We start from the raw sequence: 12578 nt of genomic DNA, 5'->3' as shown, positions 1-12578 counted from the left end.
ATGGTCTGGGATTCCACAGACATCCTATTAGAGGAACTGTGAGGGAAGTAAGAGATTGGTCTTTTTTCATCTCTAGTCACAAATAGGGAGCCAACGGATTCCAGTTACACTGAGGGTTTTCAAACATACAGATGTATGTAGGAAGACATTGGGTTCAAGCAGATCTGGACCTTTTGCCCAGGAGGAATGATTATCAGAGGCTGAGTCTCGCAATGAGCCTTGTAATTTGCCAGTCATGTGTAAAGATGGGCTCAGAATAAAGGAATGAAACCTACTGTACTCTGACACAATGGAATGAGGTTCTTAAAAAAAGAGGGAAGTAATGTGTTATTCTATTTTACTTGGGTTAATAAGATTCTTAATCTTTCATATATATGAATTATTTAATGTTTTCCAACAAATCTAATAAATTGAGGCAAAAGTTCAAAAGTTAACGGCCACAATAGTTTATTTACAGTTGAACTCTTTATAAGATATTTACAAGACAGCCGACTTTACACATCAGAAATGGTATCAAAAGTATGAATTACAGCACAGACAACGATATGAAATGGGAAAAAAACAAAGCTGAGGTGGAGAGACAAGCAATTTCTCTTTTAATTTATTAACACTAGCTTAAACTTTGTTAAAGAAATAAGGAACTGTTTTAGGAGAACTGCAGGGCCTCTCTTTTTGTTGAAGACTGAATTTCACAGTGCTGTATCCCATGTAGGGAAAAATAAGGTTCATTTCCCCACATTCTGAACACACTGTAATTTCACTCTTGGAGCTTTGCTTCAACCTCCTTCTCAACAAACCTCAACAGACTCAAAGCAAAGGAAATCCGGGAGAGGACATAAGAAAACATTAGGTCCTCAGGGAAACGAGAACCAAAGCAATAGAATCCACTAAGTCCTGCCAGATAGCACCTCATGGATTCCTCTCAGTCTAGCAAAAACAGGATCTGAGGATTCCTCTGTGTAGGGCAGAGACCTAGAGGCTAAGTCTGCTAACCCATACCCAAATTAGGAATCTGACAAATCGTAGTTGTCGAGAAGAAACTGAGAGGGACCGAGAAACGAAGTAGAGAGAGAGCTGATTGAGGTTATTTTGGGAGGAGCACGTTGCAAAGAAACATGACACAGGTGAGAGGAGGGGCACTAACCAGCTTGCCACAGTAAAAATAAAAAACAAAAATCTGGCCCAATTTTTCTAGATCTATCATCCTCCTCAAGGTGTGAGATGAAAGCCCCTAATGGAGTAAGTCCTCGTCTCTACATCCTTGCTGCAGTGACTTTACAGCAGCTTCCGTTACAGAGAGACCATGCTCCTAAGAAGATGGAGTTACAAGTGGAAACCCAGAGCCACACACAAACACACACAAAAGAGAATTAAAAGCAGCAAGATCATCCAAGAATACTACATGTACTGCTGGAATAATTCCTTTCAAAGTCAAACCCAGGGAGCACAGATAAACATCTCAAAAAAGCTTTAGCAGTGGGAGGCCCTGAGGAACTTTCCTTCTCTCCCCACAATGGTAACCCCATTCTCTCATGCTCAGCGGATGGGCCAGCCACACACCCTACATACCTTGGCTTCTCCTCTAAAAGTGCTAATAATCTGGGGACATATTCTCTTCAAGGATAAAGCCCCTACCTCCTAGGAGATTAGACCCCTACTTGTTTTTATACAATAGTCCTGAAGACTAATGAAAGGCAATTCCTATATAGAAGACCAAAGGCCTCAGCTCTATTTTCCTTCCAGATAGTTAACAGGGATCTTTCACTGAGACCTAAAAGGCCTGGAAGTGCTGTTCTGATTTTTTTTTTCTTTTTTCTTTTTTTTTTTCCTTTTCTATTATTTTTTTTGGGGGGGGGTGTAACAAAACAAGGGCAAGAGATGGGAACCAAGATGGTACATGTGTAAACCTATTTCACTAAACAAATAAAGTTCATTAGGTACAACTGTTTCAAGATGTAGATATCTGCCAGCCAGGAAACGCATCCTTCCATACCCTCCTCCCGCCCCAAATTTCTACCTTACCATCAGAGCTTGGCTAATAGGATGAAGCCCCACTAAGGAATACTTAGAAAGTGAGACAGCACAAGGACATCTCTACAGATGCTGGCATGCCATCCCCAAATGACAGCTGCGTCAGTTCAGCACTGCCACTGGCTGGAAACTTACACCCCAACCTCTTTTTCTAAACATCTTCTTCTGGGGGGTTGGGAAGGAAGTTCAGTTACCTATCAGCTAAGAAAGTGACCAGCCACCCGTCTCTTCCCACGGCTGTTATCACAGAATAGTTAGTTTTAAGAGAACTAACAAACAAACTGACAAACTATCCAGTTTCTTCCTCTATGAGGATGACTTCCTTGCTTCATCGCTTCATGTTATTCCTTCTTGGGCCCCAATGCACATGGTAAGGTCTTTTTATTTTAGTGTAAAATCCACTACACCCACACTATTCATAAGGCGCTCCAGGGAAGCGCAGGGTCAGGGCAGGCACAGCTCCTACAGCCAGGGGTTGCTCCATCTTTGACTCAGCTAATGATGAACACTTTACCCCTTTAAAGTAGGCAAGTAAAAAGTAACTCCTAAAATTCCCAAATCTACCATCCTACAGGATGAGCTCAAGAGCTCATTTCCCCAGAAAGGGAAAAGAAGTGCCAAATAACTCCATAGTTCACAATCAGCCCGATGCAAAGTTTCTTTTTTTTTGTTTGTTTTTTGGTTTTTGTTTTTTTTTTTTTTTTGTGAAATCAGAGTAAAGAAAACAAAACTAAAATGAAGGGAGTATGGAAAGGCATTACCAGTGAAAGATAACATACATGAAGACATAGGTCACATATACAGGTCTCTGCCATTCTCTTGGAAAGGCATGCTACAACTATCTGCAGACAGGCTCTTGACAGCACAGCTACTTTCTACACGTCCGGTGAGGCGTTTGCTTCTTCTGGATCTCCAACCTGCAACGGCTTCGCTCATCCAACCAGGGTAGCTCAAAGTTCCTGGCGAAAGAAAAGATGAGGACAGCCAAGTGGGAAGGCTGCTCCAACACCGAGTAACAGTTAGCTGATACAGCCACCAGGAAAGCAGCAAAGCCATCCAGGTCTCATTTAAAAGGCATTTCTACTTCCTGGCTTGTCAATAGAGAATCATGGCTATCCCTAAGCCATGTGGACCCCCATTATTATCTAGGCTTCCATGGAGTCTGAAAAGGAGGTACAAACTACCTGAAAAAAAAGAGGAAAAATCCTTTTTACTTACTGTGGAGTTAATTTTGGTAATGGTCGTCCAAATGCTACAACAGGTAAGAAGGGGGTAATCATCAAACTTTCAACTATGGAAGAAAATCAAATAGACCTTGTTAGCAAGAGGTAAGACATGTCTAACAACTATACTACCTCCAAAACACAGCTCACTCATAAAATAAGCTGTGCTGTGGTGAGCTGCACCCTTTCTTTGTCCCCTCGAAAAGTAAATTGTTTATTTTATGTGCTTATGTGTCTCTGTGAGTGAGTTTGTACATGTGACTGGTGGTGCCCTCTGAGGTTAGAAAAGGGCATCGGGTCCCTTGTAACTGGAGTTACAAGCAGTTCTGAGCTGCCCAATATGGGTGCTGGAAACCAAGCTCTGGTCCCTCCAAGAACAAAAGTGCTCTTAACCACTGAGCTGCATCGCTCCAGCCCCAAAGTCTACAGTTTTAGATCGATACAACTTACCGTCATCTGGCTCAGGGAAAAATGAGGTAACCTCAGGCTCAGATTCCTGAATTCCTTTCTTTTTATACATTCTGAGCTGCAGTCGCTGTAAAATTCTTTGTTCCCTGATCCTCTGAATATCCCATCTGGGAAAGACCAGACAAACAAAAACAGACAAACCCAGAGTTACTACTCACCTGCAAGCTGTCCCAGAGAAACAGTTCGCACTCTGCAGAGGCTACCGGACCCTTGTTTAAGCCCTCTAGACGGGAAAAGGGAACTGACTACCTGGTTGAGGAGAACTCTTTGGGTCTAGCAGTCTAGAATATGTGTTGGTGTTCCACAGAAAGTAGTACTGAGGGAGGGCATCCGTGAAAAGGCCAACACGTGTGCCTGTAAGGACAACCACCCCCAGCTAAGACACTCAGCTAACTACGACACTAGTGTCACAGGAATGTCAAGTGGCCCAGGGCTCTCCCCAATATGGAAGAGGGAGTAAGAGTCCTAGGGCTCAGATGTTTGGGGATGGGGATCTTGGCCTTACCTTTTTCTCCTCTTCTCATCCAGCTCCAGTTTCGCATGCCTCTTTGAAAACACACTGTCATCCAGGTTCTGAAGAGGAGCAGAGGGACAGCTACTTATGACCATGTTGGAGTAACTCAGTTTTCAGGAGTATAAAATCTTCCAGCTTCAGGTTCTAAAAACACCTACGAGTTCTATAGATCTGTAAACCTCTTAGCGAAAGAATCAATAAAAGACACTCCCTGTCCTTACCCCCATCCTTTCCAAAAACCCAAATTTCAAAATTAATTCCCCCAACCTTTCAGGGTAAATGTCAAACACCTGTGAGGGCACATAAACTCTTCCTGTTCTCTAGATACTTCGTAAGAATCTGAATTCAAATAGCCATTTTTTTTTCAATACTCAAGTAAGTTTCAAACATAAGATTATGGTGCTGAAGGGCACAGCCTAATTTCTATGCTTAGCATGGAATCTACCTTAGTTTGAACACCACCTCAATACTGACTTTGAAAAATGACTTAACTTCTCTAGATCTGGCTTTTCTCATCCATAAGATGAAAAATACAGACTGAATAACCTCAAGCTCCTTTCTGGCTTTAGAAGAGTTCTTTTTAATCCATCCACAGTTATAAGAAAAGAGCCCCCCCCCCCCTTCTGAGACAAGATCTACATTGCCTAGACAAGCCTCAACCTCCTAAATTCAAGTAACTCTCTTGCCTCAATCCCTTGAGTAGCTGGGACTGTAGATGCAACTACAATGGCCTGTTGTATACCCCTGGATTCTATTTCCTATTCCCTTAACAGCTCTTAGTACTTACCTCCAAAATGTCTGAAGGATTTGGGTCCCTTAGAGGCTCTACTGAGTGGTCCCTCCAAGAAGGAACTGAAAAAAAATAAAAAAGAAGAAAAAGAAAAAGGGGAGGGGGTGGAACCACCCTTAAATCCAAAGTCACACAACTGTCCAACTATTCACTAGGACAAGAGGTTTTTCCCCAGATAAGACAGTTACCAAATGATAGGAATCCATTCTATGGCCTCACCCAAAGCCATAGTCAGTGTCCTCGCTATGATATAAAAGAACCTAAAAGTGCCATTGCAGTCTGCCAAACTCAGGGTCACAAAAAACCCTAAGCCAATCAATACCTGACAATTCATATAATGGATGCTATTGAAGTTCCTGAAAAACAACTGGAATGTGTTGTCATTTTGATGTCTACAGAAGTGTCAGCAAATGCTAAGGAATCTTACTGTTCCACATCCAACAGACGAGAACGTAGCTCCCAACCAGCCACCATCCCACCAATTCACCACCCCAGGCCCAGCCAGCATTTCCTAATCTACTCACCAGCCAAGACTGAAGTTTCTCCTGCAACACTTGATGGCATCAGACACCCTAAATAATGCAGGAAAGAAGAATCATCTCAGTGTAAAAAGAAAAAAGCCCATACCCAAAATGGAGGAAAGGATCATCACTGATGTTCTCACTAGGAAGCCATTTTGTTTTTTGAGTTGTTCTTTTGAGAATTTCTCTCTGGGGAAGGGGAAGAGGGAACAACAGACAAAAGAAAAGAAAATAAGCCCACCACTTTTTTTTTTACACTGAGACGACTTCTTTTCTTCATTATTTAGGGTGGTTTCCCTGCAACAGTTGATGGCCAAGGATATCAAACCTTAAACTCAGAACATGGCAGGTGAGTAAAAGTTGACCCTATTTTTCAAATAAATAGATCAGTGTTCTCAGAACTTACATATGTAGTCTTCTTAAACAGTTTCCTCCTCCCTCCAAACAAACTACCTTGCTGGTCCAGACTGAACAACATGCACAAAGACTTTGGCTTCCTTAGAATAAGTCATTGAGACTTCCTCTTGAGACAGGAGTATCATCAAGTAAGGATTCACACACTTATGCAGAACTCCGGCTCCTCAAGAGACTGGGATCTCCCAGTCACACTCCCTCATACTGTTATGCCCACAATCTCAGATGTGTTTGGAACTTGCTCTACTAGAGTAGACAGTGTTTTCAAAACCAGCCAGTCACACAGAATAACTCCAGACCAAGCCATTTCCTAAATCCGGATGGGAAGTTGCTTCATGGTTTCTCCTAACTTGTCCCACAGCATTGCTATAGCAGCAGAAATGAACTATTAAGATGAACCTGCTCAACTGACTGAAACAACAAAAAAGTACTTGAATCTAGATCAGGACCCTGGTCTGTCTCATGTACTCAAGTGTAAAGCCTAATAAAGGTTAGATCGTTTATCTGTCTTCCCCACTTAGATTTGTCACAACAGCCAAACAAAGCCTGGAGAATGTTCACATCTTATTGGAATGGATTCCCATCCCCATCCCTGCTAGAGGAAGGCACAGGGGTAGAAACTTAGGCCTCAACCTAAGGAAGCTTTCCCCACCATTACCCAAGAGCACCCACAATGACTGTCATAGACTAATAAAACACAATTGAAGGCACATTAATAACAGTTACTGGTTCGTATAGAAGATGGGGATCATCTCTGTGGAAGCCATTAAGAAACCAACAGGAATAAAGACCAAGTTCCCGCACCCCACACCCTCTCCAAGCAGCTCAGATATCCCAAGATAGTCCTTATTGTTTGAAAAATAGTTTGTAGACCATTTTATTTAAATATATGAACAACCAATGGGCTACTGCAATCCAAGTAAACTCTTCACATCTTAGAACCTTGTGAAGTGTAAGGTAAAGTAAGACTGTTGGTCTTTGGCAGATTCCTCCTGCCCCCAGACCGGGACATAGAGATACAGATAAATGTTTATGAAGTTAAGAGAGCGGAGGCCCAGGTGAAATTCCCCACCCCAAGCTGGCTCCCCAACCAAAATTTACCATTGGCCCCTGAGAACACCCAAAGACCACCCTCCCAGGTTTCACACAATATCAATTGCAGGAACAGTCGTGCACGGCAAAGTGTAAGTTCTATGCATTTCACAGCACAGAAAACCCTTATTTCAGAGGGCATGCAAGTTGCCGGAGATTACACCCCCCAAGTCTGGTGCTCTTGTGATGAGCAACTTACTGGCAAACACATCTCCCAGTGTTGTAAGCAGACACATACATTGAGCACATTTTGCTGTAATTCCATCTATTTGCAATGCCTGCACAGTGTCTGTCTCTGGCTGTTAACTTACTCATTCTTGACAGAACTCTGCTTTATTGATTGCACTTTTTAAAAAATGCCAAAGGCATTTCACACTTGTTAGCTTGACCGCCACCACTAGGGTATAAGAGCAAGTGTTCTCTATGCCTTACTTGCTACAGTCTCCTCCTTCTTTGGAGAGGGTTCCCGTAATGGTAACGGTGATGGGGGAGGCTGGTGCCAACGACACAAATACATTTCTGTGGTGGAAAGGTACGGCAAATCTTCCATCTCACTTGAGAAGGCTTTCTCCTTAGGGTGGGCGCTGGATCCCTTTTGGGGAGTAGAGAGTCTTGGTGGGGTATCCACTGAAGACCGGGGCTTTTCTGGGGTTTCTTGGCTCCTCAATTCACGTTTACAAACAGTTTCTGATATGGAACCACAGGGTTCCTCTTTAATGGGAGAGTGCTTAGGAGTTTTTGTTTTGACTTTTGAAAATTCAGGAGCCAGCTTTTTAACAGGAGTCTTTCTTTCTGTATTTCCAAATGGGGTTTTCCTATTAGGTAGGAAAGAGAATGTTATAAAATTAATTGACTTTTGAATAAAATGTGATTAGAATATATTTGAGGACAAAAGAAGTATCCAGGTGCCTAAACATCTACTGCGCATTTTCAAGACATGGGCGGCAAGTGTCATGTTTGAAAATATATGCTCAAGAATATCTAAGAATGTTCTACTGCCTACTAAATTCTTTAAGATATACTCTGTATTCTGTACTTAGCAGTGTGACAAGAAGTGTTTCAAGACAATTTCTCAACACAGAAACTTAAAAAAAAAACAAAACAAAACAGTTTCTCTGTTGCCCAGGCTGACCTTGAACTCAGAACAAGCCTCTTGCCTCAGTATCCTAAGTTCTGTGATTATACAGGGCTGATCCACCATGTCCCTAGTACAGCAGACTTCTCAATTCAGGCTATGATTGCTAGGCGGCCAATCACAAATCCCAACCCCACATTCTCAGTCATCAGGGACAGCTCCTCATCTTGTTCAGATAATAAAGTTAGCAGCACACCTTTTGTGTCCCTTTCCACTCCGACCACATGAGAAAGGCTTGGAAGGCAGAGCCTGGGATGTCTCACAAAGCTCCGGCTGGCGCTCCAGTTTAATTTTCTCAGACAACTCTGTTTCCTCTCTCTCTTCAGTTTCATAGCCCTGAAACAGCTTGTGCCTTTCTTTCTCGTTATCCCTCTTTACCAGCTGCATCCGCCTTTCCATTCGTTCAATCCGAGCAAGGAGCTAAAAGAAAGTGACAAGACGCAGACTTAAACACAAAAGTTAAAACTGGGCCACTTAGCCCCAGTTGGGAATCAGAAGTTTTCTGCTTGTTGCTGTGGACCCTACCAATTCAACTTTGAATTGGCAGGCACAAATCTGAACAGCTTTCCTTAAATCCAATAAAGGCAAAAGACACTTAATTCCAGGAGTTAGTTTGGATGGTAACAGGGATGGGGCAATTAGAAATTCATTCCTCTGAAAGAAGATCCTCCCCGCTGGGCAGGGCCAGTGTGCCTTTTAATGACCAGGCCTCTGCTATAGCTAGCCACGTGGCCCAAGTCATTTGGGAGTCCCTAAATTTAACCTTATGTATGTTCCTCACTGTTGTATGCGGTGCTAGGGATAGAACCAGGGCCTCATGAGTGTTCTTGGCAAGCACTCTGAACACCACTGAGCTACATTCTCAGCCCAGTGTTCTTTTAAGGTGTCCTAAGGCTGTCCAAATTCTATCTGCTCTATGTTCACTCCAGAACTCTAGATACAATGGAACGTTCAAACAGCACAGTAAAAAGGAGTCTCACAGAATCTCACTAGGGATAGCAGCAGTATTACATCAAAACGTGATGTGTGCATATTTGAGGGAGCACCTCTGAAACATACTACACTGGAAAGAATTACAATACACATCAGTAAATAATCCCAACACATAGGAAATATCTATGTGTGTGTATACATATATATATATTCTACTTTACATTTACGATAACAGGAAAATAACCTATCTAAATATTTACTAAAATTACATTAATTCTAATTAAAGAGAACCACAAAAGTCAAACAGAAATGGATGTCTGTTGCCATCAAAAACTTTGTATTAACTCGGTCTTGACAAAAAGATATCAACTGTGCTGCTTCTATCACACTACAGGAATTTTGCCTGGGTTACACAGTGATATTAATGTTGCCTTCATCACGTCTATTACACAGATTTCAGTAAAGGCCAAACACTACCTGGAATAAGAGGAACAGGCTTAAGCAATGCTAAGACTGCAGTGCATTACAGAAGCAGTGAATGCCAAGTTTAGACTGATGCTTATCCTTAACTCACCCCACTGTTTCCTACCTTGAAAAGCCTATGAAGGGGGCAGTACCTCAGGAACTCAGCAGAAACCTCCAAAACCAGCAGGGTCCCCCTTGTCAGCCATTCTCTCATCTCATCTTCTGTTTTGATTCACAGCCTTAGCATTACTTAACCATGTTTTTGGGTGACAGTCTTCATTTCTTCTCCTCTCCTGGTCTTTCTCTTCCCACCCCCTTCCCATGGAAGGAAGGATATGATGTGTTGTAATTACAGTACCAGCACACCCCTGGACTGCAGTACAGTACTGAGCACTGCCACCTCCATGTTGAGTAACTTCCACAAATCAACACTGAGGTGTTTCAACAAGACCTGCCCCAGTTCCCATTCCACCTTGCAGAATGCAGTCTCCAATCAAACAGTTACCTGATGGCGATTCCCTTAGAAAACAAACAAAATGAATAGCTCTTCAGCTCCCATGCTCAGCCTTTGGCACACACAGCACCAGAGGGAGAGAGGCAGGGAAAGAGAGTGAGAAAGAGAGCTGCAGCCTGAGCATGACTGTAGAAGCCATGCTTATTTTTAGGCAGCTGAGAGGTATGTTCGCACGGTAATACCCCACCTGATGTGTGAGGGGGTATGCTTAACACAGAGGTGTCTAAGGCTGCTGCTGCAGTGGAAACAAGCCTCTGTAGTCATGTTCCTCAGAAGTACAAAGAGATAAACGACCTCTCTACATCTCAAGAGTCTAAAACGGGTTTGGGAGGTGGAAGGATTCACCAAAAACATCGAATAAGCTCATGTCTCAAAATCGGCCAGCTTACTGAAGGGACCTGGTCGGTGGGCAGTGTTTTATAACTCAGATTCCTACTAAAAAACTATCTGAAATCACAGGCAGGGACTCTCATTTAGGAAAGCTAAAACAGGAGTCCATGTAAACCGTCTTCACCCTCTACCGGCTAAGAGACCTAGGACAACCCTTCTGTCTCAAGATGCTGCAGCAGTGGTTAGAGCAACAGCTGTCATGTCCCTCACCTCCACAATGCATTTCTAACGCAACAGCGCTTTAACTTAGCACCTTTCATACAACCAGCACATCTGCACTCCGCCCTATCATTTTTTAACCCCTCCTAAAGTCAGGTCTTTTCCCACTCCAAACGTTTTTTTTCTCACAAGTCTGGGACTGTCATTTTAAATTAACCCTTTGGACACCACAGCCTCCCATTCACCACACACACACACACACTGAAGGCTGCCCTTTAACCCTTCCCTCCGACCCAACGTGTCAGTGAGCCGGGCACCCAACGACCCAAGATCTAAGGCACTCCTTCCCTGGCGGCCAACTTCCTCTAACCCTAAGCAAGCCGGGACCTCAGCCTCCTACAGCCCCCTTCCCCCGAGCATGCGCACAGCTCCCTCTCCGTCCCTAATGCAGATTAACCCCTCCCGTACCGTGTCTCTCTCGGACTTGAGCTCCTCGATCTCCTTTTCCTTGGCCTGCAACTGCTGCTGCTGCTGTTCGATGAGGTCCAATTGCAGCAGAAGGATCTGTTTGAGGCAGGCGGCCTGGCTGGAGGCTCCCGAGCCGCCGCCACCCCCGAGAGGGCTCTTCCTCATACTCTTCCATCTGCCCTCGCTGGCCGCCAGGGTCCCGGCCGTGGCGGTGGGCGCGAGGGGTGGCGGCCCGGGCAGAGGTAGTGGTGGGGGTCCCGCCGGGTCCGAGGCGGTGGCAGCTGGGGGAGCCGCCCCACCCTTGTCCCCAGCCCAGGGCGTAGGCTCTTTGGCCGCCGCCACGAGAGAGCCCGTCTGAATGGGCAGCACCGCCTGATACTTGGGCCGGGGGCTGCAGCCGGCGCCGGCTGCGACTGGCTCCCCGCCGATGCCGGCTTGTTTGGTGGCTGGGGGCGGACAGGGCAAGGGCACCGAACCGCCCCAGCTCTCTTCCTGCTGCCCGGGGGCCGCCCCGGCCGGGAGTAACAAGCCCCGGCCCTTGCCGCCGCAGCCGGCTGGAGAGGGCGCGGGGCTCCCGCCCTGGGAGGAGGCCAGCGGGGGCCCCGGCTCCTTGAGCTTACGATGCCGGGGGAGGAAGTGGGCTTCGGCCGCCCCGGACTCGTCCTCGGGCCCGCCCAGCGCCGCAGCCCGCTCGTAGTCCAGTCGCTGCTCGGGGTTGCCGCCGGCAGGGGCCGCGGCCGCCTTGAACACTGCGGATCTCATGGTCATAGTGGTCCGGAGCGGCGCGGGGGACCGAGACGGAGGAGGGGGTGGGGAAGGGGCGAGGTGCGGGGGGTCGAGGACGGAGGAGGGGGAGGGGAGTTTGGCGGGCTCGCCTCAGCAGAGCGGCCGCAGGCCTCCGCTAACGCGGCTTCTTCCCCGAGGCCCCGGCGCCATCCCGCCGGCGAGCGGAGGAGTGGAGGCCGCGGCTGAGGCCCGCCGCCGACCCATGGGGGCCTCGCCGCCGCCTCTGCTGCCGCCACCGTCGCCTTCGCCGCAGAGGCAGGAGCTCGCACCCAGCCGCCCCCGAGCTCATCCCCGGAGCTCGCTTCGGCCCCCCCTGGCCCGGCCGGGCCCGCCTCGTCTCCCCACCCCGCACCCCCCCTTCCCCGCCCCGGCCCCCCGCCCCGGAGCTCGCCTCAGCCGCCCCGAGCCTCCATTTCCCCCCCGCTCCTCCTCAGGAGGGGGTGGGAGGGACGGGTCCGCCCAGAGCCCTCCTACTCCGGGAGAGGGGGGAGGTCTGCCGCCTCCCCCGGGGGTCTCCGCCGCTCCGGGTCCCCCCTCCCCCACGGTCACCCCCGGCGCCTCGGCGTTTCCCTTTAAAAAAAAACGGAGCCGCCGCAGCCGCCGCCGCCGCCGCCGCCGACCGGAGCGCGCATGCGCCGAGAGGGCAGCGGGCGGGAGCGAACCGGGAGCCCGGAG

The 12578-nt window shown here is 46.9% G+C and overlaps 1 protein-coding gene across 2 annotated transcripts; it reads right to left on the bottom strand.

The window, feature by feature from the left end:
* Positions 1-430: 430 nt before the first annotated feature.
* Msl1 (MSL complex subunit 1) lies at positions 431-12248 on the bottom strand. Of its 2 annotated transcripts, XM_055619804.1 has the most exons (9): positions 11118-12248; positions 8385-8608; positions 7486-7868; positions 5551-5598; positions 5024-5088; positions 4228-4295; positions 3705-3829; positions 3250-3322; positions 431-2990 (listed from the first exon to the last, which is right to left on the bottom strand). In XM_055619804.1, exons 1-9 carry the CDS (start codon positions 11883-11885, stop codon positions 2900-2902), a joined length of 1845 nt encoding a protein of 614 aa, XP_055475779.1. In that variant the 5' UTR covers positions 11886-12248; the 3' UTR covers positions 431-2899. The 2 variants fall into 2 exon arrangements, with proteins under 2 accessions (XP_055475779.1, XP_055475780.1); XM_055619805.1 differs by lacking the exon at positions 5551-5598.
* Positions 12249-12578: the final 330 nt, after the last annotated feature.

This window comes from Psammomys obesus, unplaced genomic scaffold (assembly GCF_907164565.1).
Source record: "Psammomys obesus unplaced genomic scaffold, mPsaObe1.curated_primary_1811, whole genome shotgun sequence".
NCBI classification, from domain to species: domain Eukaryota; kingdom Metazoa; phylum Chordata; class Mammalia; order Rodentia; family Muridae; genus Psammomys; species Psammomys obesus.
The sequence above is the reverse complement of the archived record's forward strand: the minus strand, read 5'-3'. Positions and strand labels throughout refer to the sequence as shown.

What these genes read in the sequence shown, in the direction of transcription:
- Msl1 (XM_055619804.1), bottom strand. Translation starts at nt 11,885, where the DNA reads ATGACCATGAGATCCGCAGTGTTCAAGGCGGCCGCGGCCCCTGCCGGC. An exon ending in AGAAACTTCAGTCTTGGCTG is followed by an intron (nt 5,089 to 5,550) that starts GTGAGTAGATTA and finishes ATTTTTTTTCAG; the next exon opens with TTCCTTCTTGGAGGGACCAC. An exon ending in ATCCTTCAGACATTTTGGAG is followed by an intron (nt 4,296 to 5,023) that starts GTAAGTACTAAG and finishes GCTCCTCTTCAG; the next exon opens with AACCTGGATGACAGTGTGTT.